The following is a 21,647-nucleotide window of genomic DNA, read 5'->3' on the forward strand; positions in this document are numbered from 1 at the left end:
GAGTGGTTTGGATGGTTCATACTGGACTAGAAGGTCTCTGATGTATTTTGGGCCTAAACCATTCAGTGCTTTATATGCTAGCAAGAGAATTTTAAAGTCTATTCTCTGAAAGACAGGGAGCCAGTGTAGAGACCTCAGAACTGGAGTGATGTGGTCCACTCTCTTGGTCTTAATGAGGACTCGAGCAGCAGCATTCTGGATCAGCTCCAGTCGTCGGATAGACTTTTTAGGCAGACCAAGGAGCTACCATATTTACGCATACCAGCATACCATATTTGTAACAGGCCTGGTCTCTTCACCAGGGGCCGGGCTGTGGCCTCTTCTCCTGGACCACGGTCTCTTTGCCCGGGGCCCGGTCCCGGCTCTCAGTGGCTCTTACTGGGTGTTGAGGAGACCACAGGAGAGCCCGCGTCGGTCTTCGAATTCTTCTCCACTTCCAGCCATCTCCATATTTCAAAAGCATCTCCTATACATATCCTGGTTTTGTTTCTCACTTTGTCACGGCATATTTGGGAATAATAAGAGGCCTTTTGGGTTTAGTAACATCAGACATTTGTGATCGGAAATGTTCCAGATGCAGCTCAGTGGGAACTGGTAACCTAGATGATGAAACGCTACTGACTTGGTGACTGGGCGGAGCATCAGACCAAAACACTAAATGACGACATAAACATTACTTGCGGGCTGACACTTAACTTTTCAAATACCAATATTCTGGCTGGACTACTACTGTCAGTGATATCAGCATTTGAAATGAACATGATTCCTTAATGTTTGGTGACATTCAAGGCCATTTTATGATTACTGAGAACAGAATTCTTACATACAGCTCCTTTAAGTCCTACCATATCAAATTTAATACCTTATAAAGATTTTTAAGGTCTTAAATGCAGATTTAGAAATTCAAGACTATTAAGACTTTTTAAGACCCCGCGGGAACCCTGTTTATTGATACCAGATTTTTTTTTGTCCCAATATTAGCTCTTTCATGCATGAATTATGAGAACAACAATCAAGATTTTTTTTTTTCCTGAGTGTTTTTTATTCCTCTTTAGGTGTGAAAAAAGAAAGTGATTGAATTTTTTTATTAACTTATTTTTCATGGAGTTACAAAAATGTCCACTCAGCTGGACATCATGCATTTAATTTTAGAAGCAAAGAAACATGATTTTATTGATATACTGTGTGAGAACTATGAAATAAAAACATTTTCAATGCTGCTAATCTGATGTCTTCTCACATTTTAACATACTGTAACACTAGTTATTACTCACTTCATGAGGATGATATGCAAAAAACCCCAAAAACTTAAAAAAACAAAAAAAAACACAAAAAAACCCTGTTAATTACAGTCTAATCACAATTTCCAATTTTTGTTTTTTTTACACTCAAACATGTTAGTGCAGATCACGTTCATCTAGAACAGCAAAGTTACAGTAATGGTATGAACTGCAGTGTATGGGATTATGCATAGGCGTCCACTGTGTTCGCTGATATGGAACTAAAACAACAAAATCCATGAAAATACAAGAGAACAGCTGGAGAATAGCTGTCCACTGTGGTGACCACTGTGCATGAAAGGGTTAGTGTTGGCCATAGACATCCCACTATTGTTCAGGCTCTAGTAGTGCATGAAATGATCTGATGGGTGATTTCGGCGTCTTAGATCTTCCATTCCAGCATAAATTAAAAGACTCGTCTCTTCTCCTGGACCACTCACCCTATATACACTTACAGATTATGCCACAGCCCTTCAGCTCTATTTCTGAGTCGGGCTCTGAGCAGCCAGTGCCACCCATCAGTGTGTGATGACAGAGAGGTTAAAACTAATGCCTGAGCTGACAGCTGTTGGTGCTGAAACCATCTCTGGGGTTAAATGTGTTCTGGTCTCTATGAAACCAGCCACCCATAACCTTTAGTGTCCCGAAGGCGCTGGGAACTTTAATAACAACAAATTTGCAAGCGAGGCCTATGTGTGAAATTACATGCGTGTCAACATGTGCTTGTGTGCGTTGGATGTGGCGTTTGTTGCCCGCTGATGTCTTTGTTTTGGCACATAGTAACTGTCAGCGCCGGTTATGACGTTAATGTGTTGAGTGAGGTTTACAAGACGCTATGTAGCAGGACCAGCGGACCCGTGTGGTGTCAGCTGTCTGGAGCCTGGTGGCTGAACTGAGATGCAGCTACATGCTTGAATGCACACTCAGCATCTAAAGGACTCATTAAGTGTGTTTCTGTAGAAAAAAAACAAAAAAAACACCCAACAACAGGAAGCAGCATAACAGTATGAAATCATTTCCATTAGAGGGTGTAATGAACGCTCATTATCAGCAGGGCTGGCAGGACCTGACATGACATCAGTCTGGAGGAACAATGACAAATGTTTCTGCATTCCTATGTGAGCCGGAGGGTATGAGTGGACCTTATTAACCCTTTAAGAACTACCATTAGAGCAGGCCGCCGAGATTGCTTTATGGGGTTTTTTGCAATAGAAGTATCAGAAATGTCTTTTTTTGTAAATTCTTTTGCTTAACTTTCGATATCTGACCATTAATTATCATTATTATACGTAATAAATGCTTAAAACAGTGTCTTACAGCAACAAATTGGAAAAAAAAAAAAAAAACAGATTCAAATTTGTATAATACATATTATGAAAACCAACTGTGAATGCGCAGAATGAAACTTTGAGATTACAGAAAAAAAAACTTTCAACTATTTTACATGTACTCAAACATTTTTGTTTGTCTAGATCATTCTGTGTCCATGTTTCATCTTCTTATTTTTTGTTATTTCTAGTCATTTTTATCCTGTGTGATAGTCTCTGTTCACTTTCTATCTACACTGAACAAAAATATAAACGCGCCACTTTTGTTTTTGCTCCCATTTTTCATGAGCTGAACTCAAAGATCTAAAACTTTTTCTATGTACACAAAAGGTCTATTTCTCTCAAATATTGTTCATAAATTTGTCTAAATCTGTGTTAGTGAGCACTTCTCCTTTGTCCTTTGCTGAGATAATCCATCCACCTCACAGGTGTGGCAGATCAAGATGCTGATTAGACAGCAGGATTATTGCACAGGTGTGACTTAGGCTGGCCACAATAAAAGGCCACTCTAAAATGTGCAGTTTTACTGTATTGGGTGGTCCAGGGGGGTCAGAAAACCAGTCAGTATTTGGTGTGACCACCATTTTCCTCGTACAGTCTTCTTCATGAATTCTCTGAAACAGCTTTGGAGATGGCTTATGGCAGAGAAATGAACATTCAATTCACAGGCAAAAGCTCTGGTGGAGATTCCTGAAGTCAGCATGCCGATTGCATATTCCCTCAAAACTTGTGACATCTGTGGTATTGTGCTGTGTGATAAAACTGCACATTTTAGAGTGGCCTTTTATTGTGGCCAGCCTAAGGCACACCTGTGCAAAAATCCTGCTGTCTAATCAGCATCTTGATATGCCACACCTGTGAGGTGGATGGATTATCTCAGCAAAGAAGAAGTGTTCACTAACACAAATTTAGACAGATTTGTGAACAATATTTGAGAGAAATAAACCTTGTGTGTACACAGAAAAAGTTTTAGATCTTTGAGTTCAGCTCATGAAAAATGGGAGCAAAAACAAAAGTGGTGCGTTTATATTTTTGTTCAGTGTAGTTGTAGACAGAGCCCCTGATTTCACTGAGAAAAAACATCCATGATCTGCTTCTTTCACAGACAGAGCATCTCTTTCAGCCCTGGCTAGCTCTGCACACACACATGTCTGTCTGTCTGTCTGTCTGTCTGTCTGTGTGTGTGTGTGTGTGTGTGTGTGTGTGTGTGAGTGTGTGTGTATTTGTATAATATTTACAGCTAATATACATATATCAATGAACTATACAAACCAGAAAAATACAAATAAAACAGTAAAACTCCACAAAAACATGCCAAATCACACTAATAGAACACTCCAAAACAGCGCTTTCACTATTATATACAATTATCTACAACAATTCTCAGCAGAAACCTCGCTAAAATGCTGCTAATAGTAAAACAAATCTTCCCTCTCTCTCTCACCGACTACGCTCTGCTGCGCTTTGCTCCAACTACTTCCACCCCTCCCCCTCAGCCAATGCAGGCCTCTACCTTAATGTGTTCTAGACCAACAGAAAGAACCCAACCTCAGTAAATGGTTCAGGAGTTACGGTAAATTGAGTGACGGTGGATGCAAAATTGTGGCACCGGAGACACAATCGTCCTAAAAGGGTTAATCTTTTGTGTGTGTGTGTGTGTGTGTGTGTGTGTCTTACTCCTTAGGTGGGTTGAGGTCCTCCGGTCTGGTCTCAAAAAAGACCCTGACCTCCTCACACTGGGAGATGTAGACTGGCAGCTGGATGAGGGCCTGAAGGTGACAAAGATATGATTTAGTGAACACACACACACACACACACACAGAAACTGTACAATCACTTCAGTAAAACACAGACGTCAAATAAAGTGTAAAAGAAAGGGTTCAGTGGGGGAATGTCCACCATGACGTCATAGAACCAGCACATATTATCTATAATATAAGCACATTGAGTTTGGTTTAGTTCTGGTTAGATCTATTAACTACATACACACATTAAAGACTATTGACTCCCATTCATTCTGAGCAGGTGTAAATATGCGACTTGTGCACATGTCATGTACATCTTCGGAAAGGTCTCAGTGCCGTGAATGTGAATATGTGTCAGAGTGGCGACAGTGGCGAAAGGCAACCGCGTCACTGGCGATAAGTCATATAAATTATACACAGTGGTTGAAGAAGTACTGAAAAAACACTGTAAAAGTCATAAAGTCCAACTTTCTAAACTACAATTAAGTAAAAATACAAGCATTAGCACTGACATAGTGGGATACACACTCATGTCCAAAGGATTTGGGAATAACACAAATGGATTTTTTTTTTTTTTTTTTTTTTGCTTACATGTGACTTGTCATGTAAGCAATTGTAATTTTAATAACCTTTATAATGCTTGTAATTGTTCTTCAATGTACCTCAGAAACATTTGGAAATAAAGAAAGAAAAAAAAACCTAGAGAGCAAATTTTGAAAAAACAAACCTTGTGTCATTCCCAAAATTTCTTGCCATGAGTGTTGCCTGTCTTAGCCATTATATATAATATACAATAGTTTGAGTTTTAGTACTGGTCAGGTGATGTCTTATGTCGTATCTGCCCTGTGTTGTTTACAAAGCCTAAAAGACAGACAGAAATGTAATGTTACATCTTATATTCCATATTTTCTGGTGTTCTGTGTCATAAAATGTCTCCTCTTCCTAATGCAGCCTAAGGCCTATACTATAACAGTGGCACGATGGAGAGAAAAAGTTAACCCATGAAGATCCAAACATCCACCACTAACCAGAAGCATCTGCTGATCTATAATGTTTAATACCTGTTAATCCACTAATCCTATCAATACATGTTAATAATTGGTGTTAAATACAGTTTGTCATCTTTTCATGGACATCAGATATGACCCGTTTGGACGTTCAGAGACTCCGTAGTGAACGTGGAAACACCGTCATCTTCAACAACACTGATTCACCAGTAAAACTCGTGGAGTTGGATCAATGACAGTGGATGGAGACACCTGGTTTACCTTCAATTAATTATATATTTTATCGGAAAAGTCACTTTTTCATTCAGTTTTCTCTGTTTTCATTTAATTATCTTTGAATTTACCCTGAGACTTAATGAAAATCTATATGAGCAGTGAATTAAATATAGAAAAATACCTGATTTTCATTGAAAAAAAAAGATAAATTCAGGGGTAATATTATAATAAATGATGATAAATCACTTGGGAATTACAAAAAAAAAAAAAAAATTGACAAATACAGTTGTGGGCCTAAAAGGGTTAAATCCATCCATCTTCTGAAACGCTTAGTTCTTAAGTAGGTCATGGTGGGGCCACACTCTATCCCAGATACCAATGGGTGAAGGCGGGGTACATCCTGGAGGTATGACTAGCTCCCCACAAGGCTGACACAAACAACTATCTCCTCTCGCATCCATACTTATCAGCGATTGAGACAGACCAGTTAAATTATTAAAGGTGCATGTGTTTGGACGGTCGGAGGAAGGTGGAGAACCCACGTAGACATGGGGAGAACATGCAAACTCCACACAGAAAGGTACGTATCGTTAGCCTCATAGCATAACTGCCTAAGTCATACACTATATGGAAAAAAGTATTGGAACATGTTAAATTCAGGTGTTTCTTTTCTAACGGGTCTGGGATACGAAACAGTAATGACAAATGTCATAAAATAGTTTCGTATCGTGATAAATATCACATTGATTATTAATACTGATGTAGCCATGATGTGTTCCAACATTTTTGTCCATAAAGTTTAGAAACACCAACATTTCCTTTTTAAGGTTAATGGGAGATTTTTCTTCCAAAGTGAGATGTGAAGAAAGTAGATGATTAGTTATGGTACAAAATTAAATTTACAGTGAGAGCACAAAAAATATTTTAGAAATTTAGAGGTAGAACATTTAAAATCAGTCATGAAAAAAAAAAAAAAAAAAAAAAAAAAATCAATGTTGAGAGAAATTAAGTAAAACCCATCTCTGAGGCATTTTGGAAGCAAAGATAATTTAAACCAAACTAACCAATGCAATCATATTTATCACAATACTTTTGTTCATTTAGTGTATGACGTAGGCAATTATGAGGCTACTGATATTTGAGGGTTTTGAGGGTTTGATGCAAGATACTAACCCCTGTACCACCATCATAAATCAAAATTAGTTTGTGTCACAATTAATCATCTAGATTTTCATGTCAGCCCGAAATGAAGGCTCCCGAACAAGCAAGTGACGAGTTGATCTTGTCTAACGATGTGTCTCAAAGTCCTCACAGCTGTTCAACTTCTGACGTGAATAACAAAGAGACGTTCAAAACACTGTGGCGTTTTCATCTGTTTTCGCAGCGGGTTCTGTTTTCTATTCTCCAGCTCACATCATCGACCCGTCTCGTCTACCTTCCTCCCTCCTCTCGTGCTTCTGTGGACGATCACTAACAGCAGAGAGATGAGCTTTGACAACACAACCCAGATAAAAGACAAACAACCACGTTCACTTTCCCCTTTATTAACATGATCCCTCTCTCTCTCTTTCTCTCATGGCCGATCGTCTCCAGCCTTTTCTTTTGTTTTCTCCTGAACGAGCTTTATCTCCGTCTCTTACTCGTGTCTTTCAATAAAACCTCCAATCAAAACAGATTGTCACCTAAACGGCTTGACGCCTCAAACTAGTCGACAATGCTAACAGCGACCACTGACCCCAGCAGCGTCCAACAGCTGATGGAGCCCACCTTTTCCTTTAGCTGCCTGGAAAACCTCAGTGCTATCCATCATGCTTCCTCTCCTGGCCTCCACCTCTGATTTTAATACTCCTAAGTGTTTCACTTCTGTCCTTTAAGGGAGTCTCCGTCTCCTTCTCGCACTCTCTTACACTCTCTGATATAACATCAGGGCTGACAGATATAGAATGAGAGCCAAATACTCAACCAAGGTGTCCTTGTGTTGCCTTGTCACACTCATCCATAATCTCAGGCCTGGACCTTATGTGGAAAGAGTAGAACTGCTCTGTAATATTAGCTCCGTATTTGGGTGAACACATGGACCATATTGCTAGATTAATATCCCTTAAAATGACCTCAAAATCTCAACGCTTCGTCTACACCTTAAACCAGAGCTAAGTGGCTGATTTAAGTGTTTTATTGGCGACCTCCAAGGACGCAGGCCCAGAATGCTGCTCTGTGCTTGAGGGTCAGAGTGCATCCTGAACCGGCGATCCACTCCTTCAATTTATACCTCTCCCCGTGTCAGCCTGTGGCCAGTCCACTCATTACAATTCTCCCCAGGGAGGAGACGGGAGGGAGGCTCAGGGCACATTACAGCAAATGGACTTTATGGGTGTTCTTTACAGCAGGCAGCATTAAGGTAATTGTGTGTGTGGCTGTGGGAGTGTGTGTATTTTGTGCGCATGTGTCTTGAATGAGGAATAACAAGGAATGGAAATTAGACATCTACTTCTGCATTCAAGGTACAGCGTCTGTATCAGTGCATAGTATGACTGTACAACACAGATGATATGGACAAAAAGTTAAAGCTCACAAGACTGTTGTTGATGGGTGGGTGGGTGTTAGGTGGGTTTTGGGTAAGGAGTGAGCCTCGACCACTGGGTGAGTGGGTGGGTGGATAGGCTGGGAGGGAAATGGAAAACTCAATGTGTCAATGCATCTGAGGAAAAATGGACCTCTGTACTTCGGGGATGACTGTACACTGTACATGTGAAAAACCATGATGTACTGTGTCCCTCCAAACTGAGGGACGATTCTTTCTTTTCTTTTTCTAAAATCAATGAAACATATTTACAAAAGACTGTTGTTTCTACTCTAAAACATACATGATCTTCTGCTATGAAGTAGTTTAATGCCGTGTTTCCACTACGTGGAACCAGCTCAGCTCGACTTGGCTCAGCTCGGCATTTCTGGAGACCATTTCCATTACAGGATACTACTGACTTTACAGGACCTGGACGTCATAGCGATGCGGCGTGTTTCCGTTTCATCTGCTCAGAGAGTTGCTGAAAACTCGCTCGTTGCGTGTTGTCTCATCTGAATTTTTACGTCGGCCACCAAAGACTGAATCTCCTCGACCGACCATGGTGTAGTTTGGGGCTGTTATCATGTGGATTACTGTACCGCTATATTTACTGTCCACTTCCACATGTGTTTTTTGTAAAACGGTGGGTCACAGAGACAACTGTCTGACCAATCAGAGGTCTGCAGTGTTATACGTTACAGTTTAATATCGCTTGGAACCTCGGTGGAGGTGATACCAAAAAGCTAGTACCGGGTACCAGATTCCAGGTCCTTTTCGTAACAGAAATGCAAAAAAGCTGAGCCGAGTCGAGTCGAGTCGAGCTGAGCCGGTACCATGCAGTGGAAACGTGGCATAATACTGTTAATCATTCTTGTCTTATCAATACACTGGAAAAAAATTAAAGTTTTTATTTAAAGGTTCTATAGGTATGATTTAGCTTGTGTGTTTGTTGATGTTAGCTACCTCATTGCTAAGCTAATGACTGTCCTGTTTATCTACACCTGTGGTAACTGCTGGACGCTAATTTCTATGAAGGGGGTCGGTTTTTCCCAGAAAATCTTGTGTTCTTCAGTTATACTTGGTCTTCTACAAAACCAACTGTATTCAACACGTTACCGTTAGCTTACAAATTGAGTTCGCTAACAACAAGGATCCATGTCCAAGCACCAAAGACACGTCAACAAAAATTTGTAAGTAAATGGTTCACATTGGACACGTCGAGTCACCGGAGTCACAGTGTCTTGGAGTGATTGCACAAATGGCATCTATTTTCAATTGTTCCTAATGAGAATGTACAGTATATGTTGCAGTATTTGTCCATCAGCAGCATCTTTGTGCAAAACACTGTGTTTGGATTTTATTTGAATATCCTGTAACTTGTCATGAAGACATTGGTGTCGTCACTGGCGGGGAAAGATTTGTCAACCAAGAAAACTCTGGTCACATAGAGCTATCTGGAGCTTAGAATTGATCCAAACCGACACACAAAACCACAAAAGCCCATTTGTTGGAGCTGATTGGTTGGATGTTGAATGTTGCTGTGCTTTTATCATCCTATGTGTTTCTAAGGTCTCATCTGTAACACAAAGGTAATCAGGGTCTTGATATTTCCTTTTAGGCTACGTTCAGACTGCAGCCAAATGTGGCCCAAATCCAATTTTTTGCTGCTATTTGACCTGTATCTGACTTGTTAAAGACAGTCTGAAAAGCACAAATCCGATTTTTTCAAATCCAACTCAGGCCACTTACAAATGTGGCACTAAATCCAATACATATCGGATATTTTGCAATGCGACATCAGTCTGAACGGCCAGGTTGCATTTATCCGACCTTTATGTCATTGACATGCCAGTACAGCCCGACTGCAACATGCTTGTGAACAGATATAGGTCACTGGAGATGAGTGTCTTGTCATGAGAGTGTTTCGGAGAGGCGGTCACATACAGTACAGGCCAAAAGTTTGGACACACCTTCTCATTCTTCGCATTTTCTTTATTTTCATGACTATTTACATTGTAGATTCTCACTGAAGGCATCAAAACTATGAATGAACACGTGGAATTATGTACTTAACAAAAAAGTGTGAAATAACTGAAAACATCTCTTATATTCTAGTTTCTTCAAAGTAGCCACCCTTAGCTCTGATGACTGCCTTGCACACCCTTGGCATTCTCTTGATGAGCATCAAGAGGTAGTCACCTGAAATGATTTTCACTTCATAGCTGTGCCTTGTCAGGGTTACTTAGTGGAATTTCTTGCCTTATTGATGGGGTTGGGACCATCAGTTGTGTTGTGCAGAAGTCAGGTTGATGCACAGCTGACAGCCCTATTGGACAACTGTTAGAATACATATTATGGCGAGAACCAATCAGCTAAGTAAAGACAAACGAGTGGCCATCATTACTTTAAGAAATGAAGGTCAGTCAGTCTAGAAAATTTCAAAAACTTTGAATGTGTCCCCAAGTGCAGTCGCAAAAACCATCAAGCGCTCCAACGAAACTGGCTCACATGAGGACTGCCCCAGGAAAGGAAGACCAAGAGTCACCTCTGATGCTGAAGATAAGTTCATCTGAGTCACCAGCCTCAGAAATCGCAAATTAACAGCAGCTCAGATTAGAGACCAGATGAATACCACACAGAGCTCTAGCAGCAGACACATCTCTACAACAACTGTTAAGAGGAGACTGCGTGAATCAGGCCTTCATGGTCAAACAGCTGCTAGGAAACCACTGCTCAGGAGAGGCAACAAACAGAAGAGATTTAGTTGGGCCAAGGAACCCAAGGAATGGACATTAGACCAGTGGAAATCTGTGTTTTGGTCTGATGAGTCCAAATTTGAGATCTTTGGATCCAACCGCCGTGTCTTTGTGCGATGCAGAAAAGGTGAACGGATGGATGCTACATGCCTGGTTCCCACCGTGAAGCATGGAGGGGGAGGTGTGATGGTGTGGGGGTGCTTTGCTGGTGACGCTGTTGGGGATTTATTCAAGATTGAAGGCAACCTGAATCAGCATGGCTACCACAGCATCCTGAAGTGACATGCCATTCCATCCGGTTTGCGTTTAGTTGGACCATCATTTATGTTTCAACAGGACAATGACCCCAAACACACCTCCAGGCTGTGTGAGGGATATTTGACCAAGAAGGAGAGTGATGGAGTGCTGCGCCAGATGACCTGGCCTCCACAGTCACGGGACCTGAACCCAATCGAGATGGTTTGGGGTGAGCTGGACCGCAGAGTGAAGGCAAAAGGGCCAACAAGTGCTAAGCATCTCTGGGAACTTCTTCAAGACTGTTAGGAAACCATTTCAGGTGACTACCTCTTGATGCTCATCAAGAGAATGCCAAGAGTGTGCAAAACAGTCATCAGAGCTAAGGGTGGCTACTTTGAAGAGACTAGAATATAAGAGATGTTTTCAGTTATTTCACACTTTTTTGTTAAGTACATAATTCCACATGTGTTCATTCATAGTTTTGATGCCTTCAGTGAGAATCTACAATGTAAATAATCATGAAAATAAAGAAAATGCAAAGAATGAGAAGGTGTGTCCAAACTTTTGGCCTGTACTGTATATTTAAACATTCTTCTTGTCATTCGAAAATTATGAATGAAGTCTGTGTCAGTGAAGCCTCTAACATCACTATCCCACCACTCCTGACTCCGACTCTGCATCCAAATACTCCGTTGTACAGACGTAGCAGCCATTGCACCACAAAAGGCCAGAGCAAAAAACCTGGCTCTCCTCTTTTTTAATGTTCTACTTAAAATTATTTGACTGTAATGGTGCTGACTTCGGTTGTAGAGAAACTTTATCAGTGCCACACACACGCCGATATGAGATGCCTCCATATTTACTTCCATAAACACAGTGCGTGCTGTGTGGTCACGTATTACGTCAAGACCTCTTTTGCGCATGCGGGTCGCTTCAGGGTTGTATTCAGTTCATACTGAGAACTGATAGAAGTCGCATTTAATTTGTAATATGAACGAGCACACAAAAAAATCGGATTTCACAAAAAAATCCAAATTGCGCATTAAGACCTGCTGTCTGAGCGTAGCCTAAGAAGCAAGAACTTACCATTTATGGATTTTTAATGACTGCAAATATTTGATGGTTCTCCATTTGACCATGTCTGTATTAGTGTTTAGCATTAGCCTACCCATCATTCCTTGTGCCAACATCAGCTGCCTACGTCTGACTACAACACCCAAAGAGCCAAGAAACAAGGGCAACTCTGAAACCAGTCTGAGGTCACACACTATTGCTTAAGGGGTCAGAAGCTTGTGATCTGGTAAATCATCACCATAAATTCATAATTTATGATCACTCTAGACCTCCTCATCATGGTTTATACTCCAGGGCCAATTCCTTGTATTTTGTTTTTCATCTGCGCTTCCTGGATCAGAATACAAACATAGGATTTCACAACCAGGGAAATTCCATATGAGTCACTTAAAGCCTCAGCTGTAAAACAAAAAGGCTGACTCAGGTCTTCTCAAAGAAAAGAAACTTGAAACAAACCATAATAGCTCTACAATTTCACCTTGTCAACCTGACTGCATGAGTGGGTGGATGAAAACGCCACTTTTTGTGCTTACAGTCAAGTTCAGATTTGTCTCTACGCTTAAAAGAACCCAGTGCCAAGGATACAATCTGAGACCCAACGTACCATGATACGATCACAGGGCTGAGTGATGTTATGACTTGTTACCACCAATGTGTGACACAAACTGTGGAAGTGGGAGGAGGCGATTTGCTCCGGCTGGCGTGTCACAGCTTGATTTTGTACTCCAAAAACTGAGTTCAGGTCTGGCTTTTTGCAATAATTAAAAGTTTTTATCCCAGAGACTGTTTTTATCTTCTTGAGGTTTTTATTCTGTTTTATTGCATCTTGTTTTTATTTGTTTGATCTTATTTATTTATTTATTTTATCCTTTTACTTATCCATGCTGCTATACTGATGAATGGTGGAACACTGAACAGTTTTTGTCTTGTCTTGACACTCAATCAAGTACCTGACTAACAGGTTCAATGTATGTTTTGTTGTAATGCCATATGCAATCACTACGTGTGCAAAACAAATCTACCCACAGGTATAAATAAAGTAACCTTGAACTTTGACCAGTTTGTTTGTTTGATTAATGAAGCACAATTACAGTCGGACACACATATTACTTATTTTTTCAGTAAAATCCCAGTGTGAAAACATTGCTCAGACACATTGGATGCCAATCAAAACCAACAAATCAGAGGGTAAATGCAATTATAACGACTCTTCAAACACATTCCCAGTAGCATCGTTGCATCCCACTGATGTCAAACTGGTAAGGCTGTTCCTATAAACATCCACACCCAGAGACAAGGACCAGCAACTCACTCCATTCCTCCCTTGAAACTCTTATTTTTCACGTAAGTGGTTAAAGATGTTGCCTACACCAGCTGTACATTCCTTTAACCCCAAACGACACTCTGAAGCGGAGTGTACATTCACCAGCCCCTCCAGTCTAAGTTGGTGTTTTTACACATAAAAGGCCTCTCCCTTCCCTCCAAGAGCTGTGATTTTTTTTTAATATTAGGAACAAAAGGAGGCCTATCAGAACCAAATCACAACTTCAACTAATTTGAACAGTGATTGTTTCAGAGAAAAAGTCCTGTGACAGAAATACAGTTAAATAATAAGGGGGGGGGGGGGGGTATTAGTAAGTGCGAGGTCAGAACGGACTTGTGAAAACATCCTCAAATTTCCCCTTCTCTGTGAGACAGATGGTGGTGTGTATGGTTTAGAGGCTCAAAGGCAGGGCTGTAAAATTGAACAAAAACACAGCCTATGGACGGTGGATGTGCTGACTGGAACAAACTCAGCACTTGTGAGCTCTTAGCCCTCAGCTTAATTCTGTGTTGATAGTTAACCACAAACTCATCCTCCATGTCGGTTACTGAAAACAAAGCACATCTTACTTTGTGGTGGAATGCCTTTCTTCTTTAGGTGGAGTAGCAGAGGTCAAGAGGGAATGACTTTACATCTGTCTGTGTCATCATGGACGTACAGACCGTTTACGGATGTGGAGAGTGTCTCTTAAGACTTATATGTTACAATCCCTTCTTCCTTTGCAAAATAATGACATGTAGATATATGCAGATAAAAAACACTGCTTTATTTGAGGAAAACTACTACTTCCACACTATGAAAATACTCCCCTACAAGTAATAGTTCTGCTTTCAAAACCTTATTTAATCTTTTATCATCCACCAGGTCACGGGCAACCCATTTAAGATTAAGGATTATATCTGAGCCTAGTCTGGGTTGATATGATTTAGGCTGAGCTTTAGCCATAGACTCGAAAAGAGGTCTTCTGTATGCATTAACTGTAAGAGTAAGCCAAAGCAAAAAAAATATGCACAGTATGTAAAGTCAGAGTAGTTCTTGTGCAGTTAAATGGTTAGTTTCACTCCAATATTTGATGTTTTTTAATTAATTCTAACTGCTGCATGAATATGTATGCTGGATTTTACTGCTGTAGATGTTTAATATTAACCCATAAAGACCCAGTGCTACTTCTGTGTCAGTTCCCAAATGTTCTTTTCTCTATATTTGATATTTCTTAAGTAATTTATTACCATTTATTACAAAACTATCCTCTGGATTTTGTGCTTTGTATGTGATAATCAGGTATTTTCCTATGTTTAATTCACTGATCATGTAGATGTTCATAAAAGCTCAGAGTAAATTCAAAGGTTATTATATCAAAACAGTGAAAAATGAAGAAAAACAGACTTTTTCTTTCAAATCTATCATTAACTGAACATAAATCAAGTGTGTCCATCCACTGCCATTGATCCAACTCCATGGGTTTTACTGGTGAATCAGTGTTGTAGAAGATGACGGTGTTTCCACGGTAACTACGGAGGCTCTGAACGTCCAAATGGGTCATATCTGATGTCCATGAAAAGATGACAAACTATATTTTACACCAATTATTTACATCGATTGATAGGATTAGTGGATCAACAGGTATTAAACAGTTTAAATCAGTAAATGGTTTTGGTCACCAGTAGCTGTTTGGGTCTTCATGGGTTAAGCTCCTTCCAACTACTTTATAAACTGTTGATAGTTTATTCAGCAGTAATGCATCATATTCCATAAGATCATTGTATGTTTGTTGCATTTCTGACTGGCTACTTCCGAAAAACGGGCCCGTTTTCAACTTTGTGACAACATGAATCCAAGAAGGTTTTATTTATCTTAGGAATGGGGGGAATTTTTAACCTATACACCCCTATACGAAACACATCATCCTTCAGTTTATCACATTCAACATATTTCAAGATAGGTGGTTTTGTAGGCGATTAAAGACTCTATTCTCAAAAGTAACTAAAGCACAGTATCTGCAGTGTCGTAAAAGCAGAAAGTTTCATAAAATTAAAACGTACTAACTCAAGTTGGTTCTTATGTGCAGTAAACATCCTACGCTGCTAAAACCACCCTATTAGCAGAATAAGTTTCTTGTGGTCTTGTATCGTCATCTCTGTCCTTCATTCATCTTTCTAAATGCTTCTGTGTCTGAATTTTCTGAGAGTCCTTCCACTGTGACTTAACCTGGTCATGAGATTTCCATCACATGGCTGATTTTGTAGATGTACAGGATGATCACATACAGTAATGGGCTCTGGTTCCACAACAGACATTACTCCTTGGTTACTGCAGACAAACACTTTTCAACTCAATGGAGAAAGATGGAAAATTTTAGGCAACTATTGCTTTGAGTAGTTCAAGGACACAAACCTTAGCGTTGCTTCTACAGCGCTCGACAGCGATCTTAATGTATTCACTTACGTTTCTGTGGTTACATCTGTCAAAATGTCATAATTAGTTTCAGGATATTGACAGTTTTATGGGTGCAGCTCTGTTACAGTTGACTAAGAATGTACAGTTGCATTTTTTTTCCCCCATTTCTTACAGCCTAGGGATTAATCTCTTTGTTAAAACACCATGCAATATGCTGGATAATGGACAGATTTACATTATATTCAATTTGACTGAAAGTGCTGCTGTATTTCAAACGGTTAAACCACGGGTGTCAAACATACGGCCCATGGGCCAAAACCGACCCGCCAAAGGGTCCAATCTGACCCATGGGATGAATCTGTGAGATGCAAAAATTATACTGAAGATATTAATCATTTCAGTTCAGGGGCAACATTCAGCCCAATTCGATCTCAAATGGGTCAGATCGTAAAGTACTATCATAATTAGGGATGCACCGATCCGATCCCAGTATTGGGCATTGGTTCCGATACTCAGTTTGTGTACTTGTACTCGTACTCGTAAAAGCTATCCGATACGAATGCACCGATACCACTTACGGCCATGTGACATTCCCAGTTCAGTGCAGCAGGTAAGCGGTGGTGTAATGATGTGTGGGGAGTGTGGAGATTTTTCAAAATAAATGACGGTGATAAAAGTAACGCTGACTGCAAGTAACGTTAAAGACACAGACAGATACAGACGCAGCGTTCTGTCCGTCCTCTGTGTACTTTCCATCCGTTTTGCAGGAGCTCACGGATGCGCACCCAGACAGAGAATACCAGCAGAACCGTGGAGGTAGAGGATCTGTTCAAAGAGTGTCTGTTTGAGTTAGTGAAGAACTACTGACAGATTTATGACAACAACCCAGGGCTGGACCAGGGGTACGGAGCAGTGCGGACCACCGCCAGCGGACATGAAAACGAAACTTATGGGTCTTTTCTCTTTTCTCTAGCTGCTGAAGCTAAGCTTTTAAACCTTATCAGCGAAAACGTTGCAATATTAGTATCACAGTAGTGTTGCCTCTGTCGTCTCCATGTTTGTTATTACTGACTTTCTTATTCTTCTCCTCATAAAAACTTTACTCTTCTTCGTGGTATTTGTCCAGTATGGTTAATTCAGAGCGGCGCCCCCTGGTGGATTAATTGACAAACGCTCATTCCAACACATTAAATGTCAGTAGCAGCACTTTGTTCCAGTCAGACTAATGACAACGACAATAAAGCACATTTACAAAAGGAACTAAGAACTGGAATGGGATTATTAAGGACTCGTATCGGTACTCGGTATCGGCAAGTACTCAAATGTAAGTACTGGTACTCGTACTCGGTCTGGAAAAAAGTGGTAACGGTGCATCCCTAATCATAATGACCTATAAATACTGACAACTCTAAATTTGTCTTTGTATTAGTGTAAAAAAAGGAAAATTACATTAAACTGTTTACATTTACAAACTATCCTTTCACAAAAAATTTGAATAACCTGAACAAATATGAACAGCCTCAAATGACTCAAAAGAACTAACAGGGTTCCTACTGGTTTCTACAAGTTAAATTTAAGACCGTTTTAAGACTACTTAAAGCAGAATTTAATGCCCATTTCACAGCCTCACTGGCAAAAATCTGTGACTCCTAGAACTTAGGAAAATGTATTTATTTATTCCAAGGCCTTGATTCCTACTGTTCCGATTCATTTCTCACTGGGGGCTGCAGAGTCAGCGATAACTGGTTCCTAATTTCAATATAAATTGTCGGGTTGGAACGAGTGGAATCGAGTCGACTTATGTTATTTTCTTTGCAGCTTGGACATTTCCCAGACACATTTAAACACAACACAGCCAACAAGTTTATGGCAACATAACTTAAGACCTACTATATTAAATTTAATACAATTTAAAAAACGTTTTAAAGGTATTGAATGCAGACTTATAAATTCAAGACTTTTAAGACTGTTTTAGACGCTGCAGGAACCCTGAGTCAGTGTAATTTTGCCAGTATTCTGCCAGTTATGTTTTGTGTATTTGTACATTCACTGTGATCTGTACACTGTAATGTGTAAATGTGAAGCTGGGGCAGAATATTGTTAAATTTGCACTATTATTCTTAAGAAATTTCAGTTTATAGTTGTTCATGTTATTCATATTTTTTAAAGGATACTTTGTAGATGTGAACATTTTCGTATGTGGTTTTACTTTTATTCACTCTAAAACATAGGGAAAAGTTTAGAGTTGACATTATTTATATACTATTATGTCATTATTTTACTGGTCTGGCCCACTTCAGATCATGTTGGGCTGTATGTGGCCCCTGAATTAAAATGACCCCTGGATTAAACAGATACCATTAACATACTGCAACACTCCTCTGTCCCCTCTAGGGGAGCAATCCACTGTGTCTTTGTCTTATCACTGACAGAAAATATATGTTACAGTGCATGGGGACCAGGGGAGTTTAGTGTAAATAGGTGAGACAATGTCACCCTCCTCACATTTGGCTACACAGGAACATATTTTCTGTCTATACACTTTTGATCCCTTGAGAAAAAAACCTCCTTCACTGCGTCTCAGTGAGGTCAGAGTCAACTTGCACCAGGGGAGTTTTTAGGAGACCTCACCCGGGTAAACGCCTGCTGCCACAAAGACTTGTTCCAGGGAATTTACAAGGCAAGGGCAACAGCATTATTCATACTGCTGCTCTCTGAATACACTAATCCTGTAAGTTTGGTTATTGTGCTAATATTGCAGTATATACCCTAAAAGTCAAAAAATTTGGACACACCTGGTTTTTCTTTATTTTCATGACTATTTATGAATGAATGAATGAATGAATGAATGAATCCTTTATTTCGAACATATAGACCGTGAAATCAAAACAAAATCAACCAACAAAATATAAGTACTAGTACAGGGTGGGGAAGCAAAATTTACAATATTTTGAGGCAGGGATTGGAAGACAGTGTATGACCAATTAGTTTACTGAAAGTCATGAGAATTTATTTGCCACAAGAAAATTTACATAATGGAAAATGTTTTTATTCTATGTGTCCTCCTTCTTTCTCAATAACTGCCTTCACACGCTTCCTGAAACTTGCGCAAGTGTTCCTCAAATATTCGGGTGACAACTTCTCCCATTCTTCTTTAATAGTATCTTCCAGACTTTCTCGTAATAGTTTTGCTCATAGTCATTCTCTTCTTTCCATTATAAACAGTCTTTATGGACACTCCAACTATTTTTGAAATCTCCTTTGGTGTGACGAGTGCATTCAGCAAATCACACACTCTTTGACGTTTGCTTTCCTGATTACTCATATGGGCAAAAGTTTCTGAAAAGGTATGGATAATAGTGTTAGGTATGATTATGACATCAATATATGTTTGGTTTCGAAACAATTGACATAGTGCCTGCTGAGAAAAAACAACTGAATGTTCATTGTAAATTTTGCTTCCCCATCCTGTACATAAATGATTGATAAGCAAACAAACTAATAAATAAATAAATAAGTAAATAAATAAATAAATTAAAAAAAATAAAATAAAATAAAATAAAAATAATAATAACAATAATAATAAAACAAATGAAATGAATTATACATGCTCGAAAAGGAGTAGGAAGAAGTAAAACCTTATATACTCCTACCTCACATTTACACTGTAGATTCTCACCGAAGGCATAAAAACTATGAATGAACACATATGGAATTATGTAGTTAAAAAAGTCACATAACTCAAAATAGGTTTTATATTTTAGAGTCTTCAAAATAGCCACCCTTTGCTTTGATTACTGCTTATGTCATTTAAATGAGAAGGTGTGTCCAAACTTTTAACTGCTAGTGTATATATGAGCTTCATTTGATCCATATCCATGTGTTTCAAAATGTAAAAAGCTCCACTGCATCTACAATAAAGGCCTAGTTATTGAAAAATTAAATAGCCATTATATTAGCAGGTTGTGCTTATTGCAGCGCATAATGAAAACACATATTTTAGCCAGAAATACATATATAAAGTTTTGCAAGTGGTCTCAGTATTGGGGTATTATATAAAAGAACGTTTTATTACCCGGCCCCCTGAAGGGGAGGCAAGGGGTATTATTTTTGATTTGGTTTGTTTCTTTGTTTGTTTAAAATTGTAGCAGCAAAACTATTGGTTGATTTCATACCAAATTGGGTTTATAGATCGCCAGTGACCCAGATTAGACGTGGTAAGATTTTGGGAAAAGTAGGTCAAAGTTCAAATTTTTTATGAATTTTTCAAATCTTTTTTCTTCTCCCATTTACTTATAATGGGTGAAATTTCAAATGTCTATAAAAACATAAATTTGGTTTCTATTTACTTCAAACTTGGCACATATATAAAGGTAACTGATATGATGACATCAGCACACGCATAGACATGATGACATCAGCTGGATCGATGCCAAAATAAGATACAATATGTGCGAGGGGCGGGGTTTGTTGTGCCTGGCACCACTTGTTTTTTACTGGTTCAGTTTGGTTTGATATCAGCTGCACTTTCCCAAACATGTGTTCTCTTAAAGGTTATTGTTCTTTAAATAAAAAGGCTTGTTTTACTTAATTATTTTTGCAGTGTCTGTTTAACAGTTAACAGGTGAATATAATGGTGACAAATTAGATTAAATAGGCTGGGATTTTTCTCTGGAAACTGAATGTCTGTGGTCTCCAGAATGTGCTGAAAGACTTGGCAACTCATGATGCCCATGTATACACAGTGGGTTTGAAAAGATTGTTTTCCATTTTCCTGTTCGCTGCTGAGTTGATACTACGTGGGTGGGATTACTGGGCCTTTTCTCCTCCATCTCAGCTTTTTTACCCTAGACAGGTGTGTGTGTGAGTAAAGACCCTCCAACAATACAAAGGATGAACAATGATGGCGAGAAATATGATCAAAATATATTCCCAATTTGATAATTAACAGTATTAATCATGATATATTACTTAATGATAGTACTAGTAACGCGTTAAGGCCTGAAGGCTGAAGAAAAGGGTTATTATCTGAACAATAAACATCAATGCAAAGAACAACAACACAAAGAAGGTAAAAAACGTTACCATTTTAAAGATTTGTGGGCATTCAGGTATTGATTTCTGACTTTACAAGACGCACTTTTACAGTACAAAATTCTGTCGATTTCAGAGTTTACTATGCTCTTAAATTGGCTTAAGAGTCTGGTTTTGACCAGCTCTATATGGAAAGTGTCATGAGATAACTTTTGTCATGATGTGGCGCTATATAAATAAAATTTGATTGATGGAATTTGATTGATGTGCACTTGAATGCACCACAAAATCCTTGTTTCTCTGTTAAACTCCATCACAGACAGCAGCAGGAAAAGAAATGCTGCATTTGTAAATGAGACCAAAACACACCTGACACTCATAGTTTAAGTCTGAGTTCCTTGAATTACACTGGCCTACAAGTCAAATACTTCCAGAATAAAAGTAGTGAAATTTTACCGCATGTGAGTCATCGATAAAGAAAAATCAAGTCACAAATGTTGGTTGGCTGAAGTTTCCAAGATACAGTCTTGAGTCAAAATGCGAAATTCGAGAATTAATGAGTGAATGGGTTTTACTCAAAAGGAATATTTGTGTCAGAGCCATCAGATCTACTTCAAAACAGTAGCGCCTTTTACACAGCACTTCTGTTATGGGAATATGTCCCCTTTATTCTGGAACAACGTCTG

The 21,647-nt window shown here is 39.2% G+C and overlaps 1 protein-coding gene across 4 annotated transcripts in view; it reads right to left on the reverse strand.

Annotated features, from left to right (window-relative positions):
* sh3pxd2b (SH3 and PX domains 2B) overlaps nucleotides 1-21,647 on the reverse strand; it is a 93,554-nt gene that overhangs the window by 32,136 nt on the left and 39,771 nt on the right. For all 4 annotated transcript variants that reach the window (XM_030154659.1, XM_030154658.1, XM_030154661.1 and 1 more), the window contains exon 5: nucleotides 4,286-4,377. In XM_030154659.1, the coding sequence (XP_030010519.1) occupies nucleotides 4,286-4,377 (92 nt within the window). The remainder of the gene's footprint in view (nucleotides 1-4,285; nucleotides 4,378-21,647) is intronic.

The sequence above is a fragment of the Sphaeramia orbicularis genome, chromosome 14 (genome assembly GCF_902148855.1).
Source record: "Sphaeramia orbicularis chromosome 14, fSphaOr1.1, whole genome shotgun sequence".
Classification (NCBI taxonomy): Eukaryota; Metazoa; Chordata; class Actinopteri; order Kurtiformes; family Apogonidae; genus Sphaeramia; species Sphaeramia orbicularis.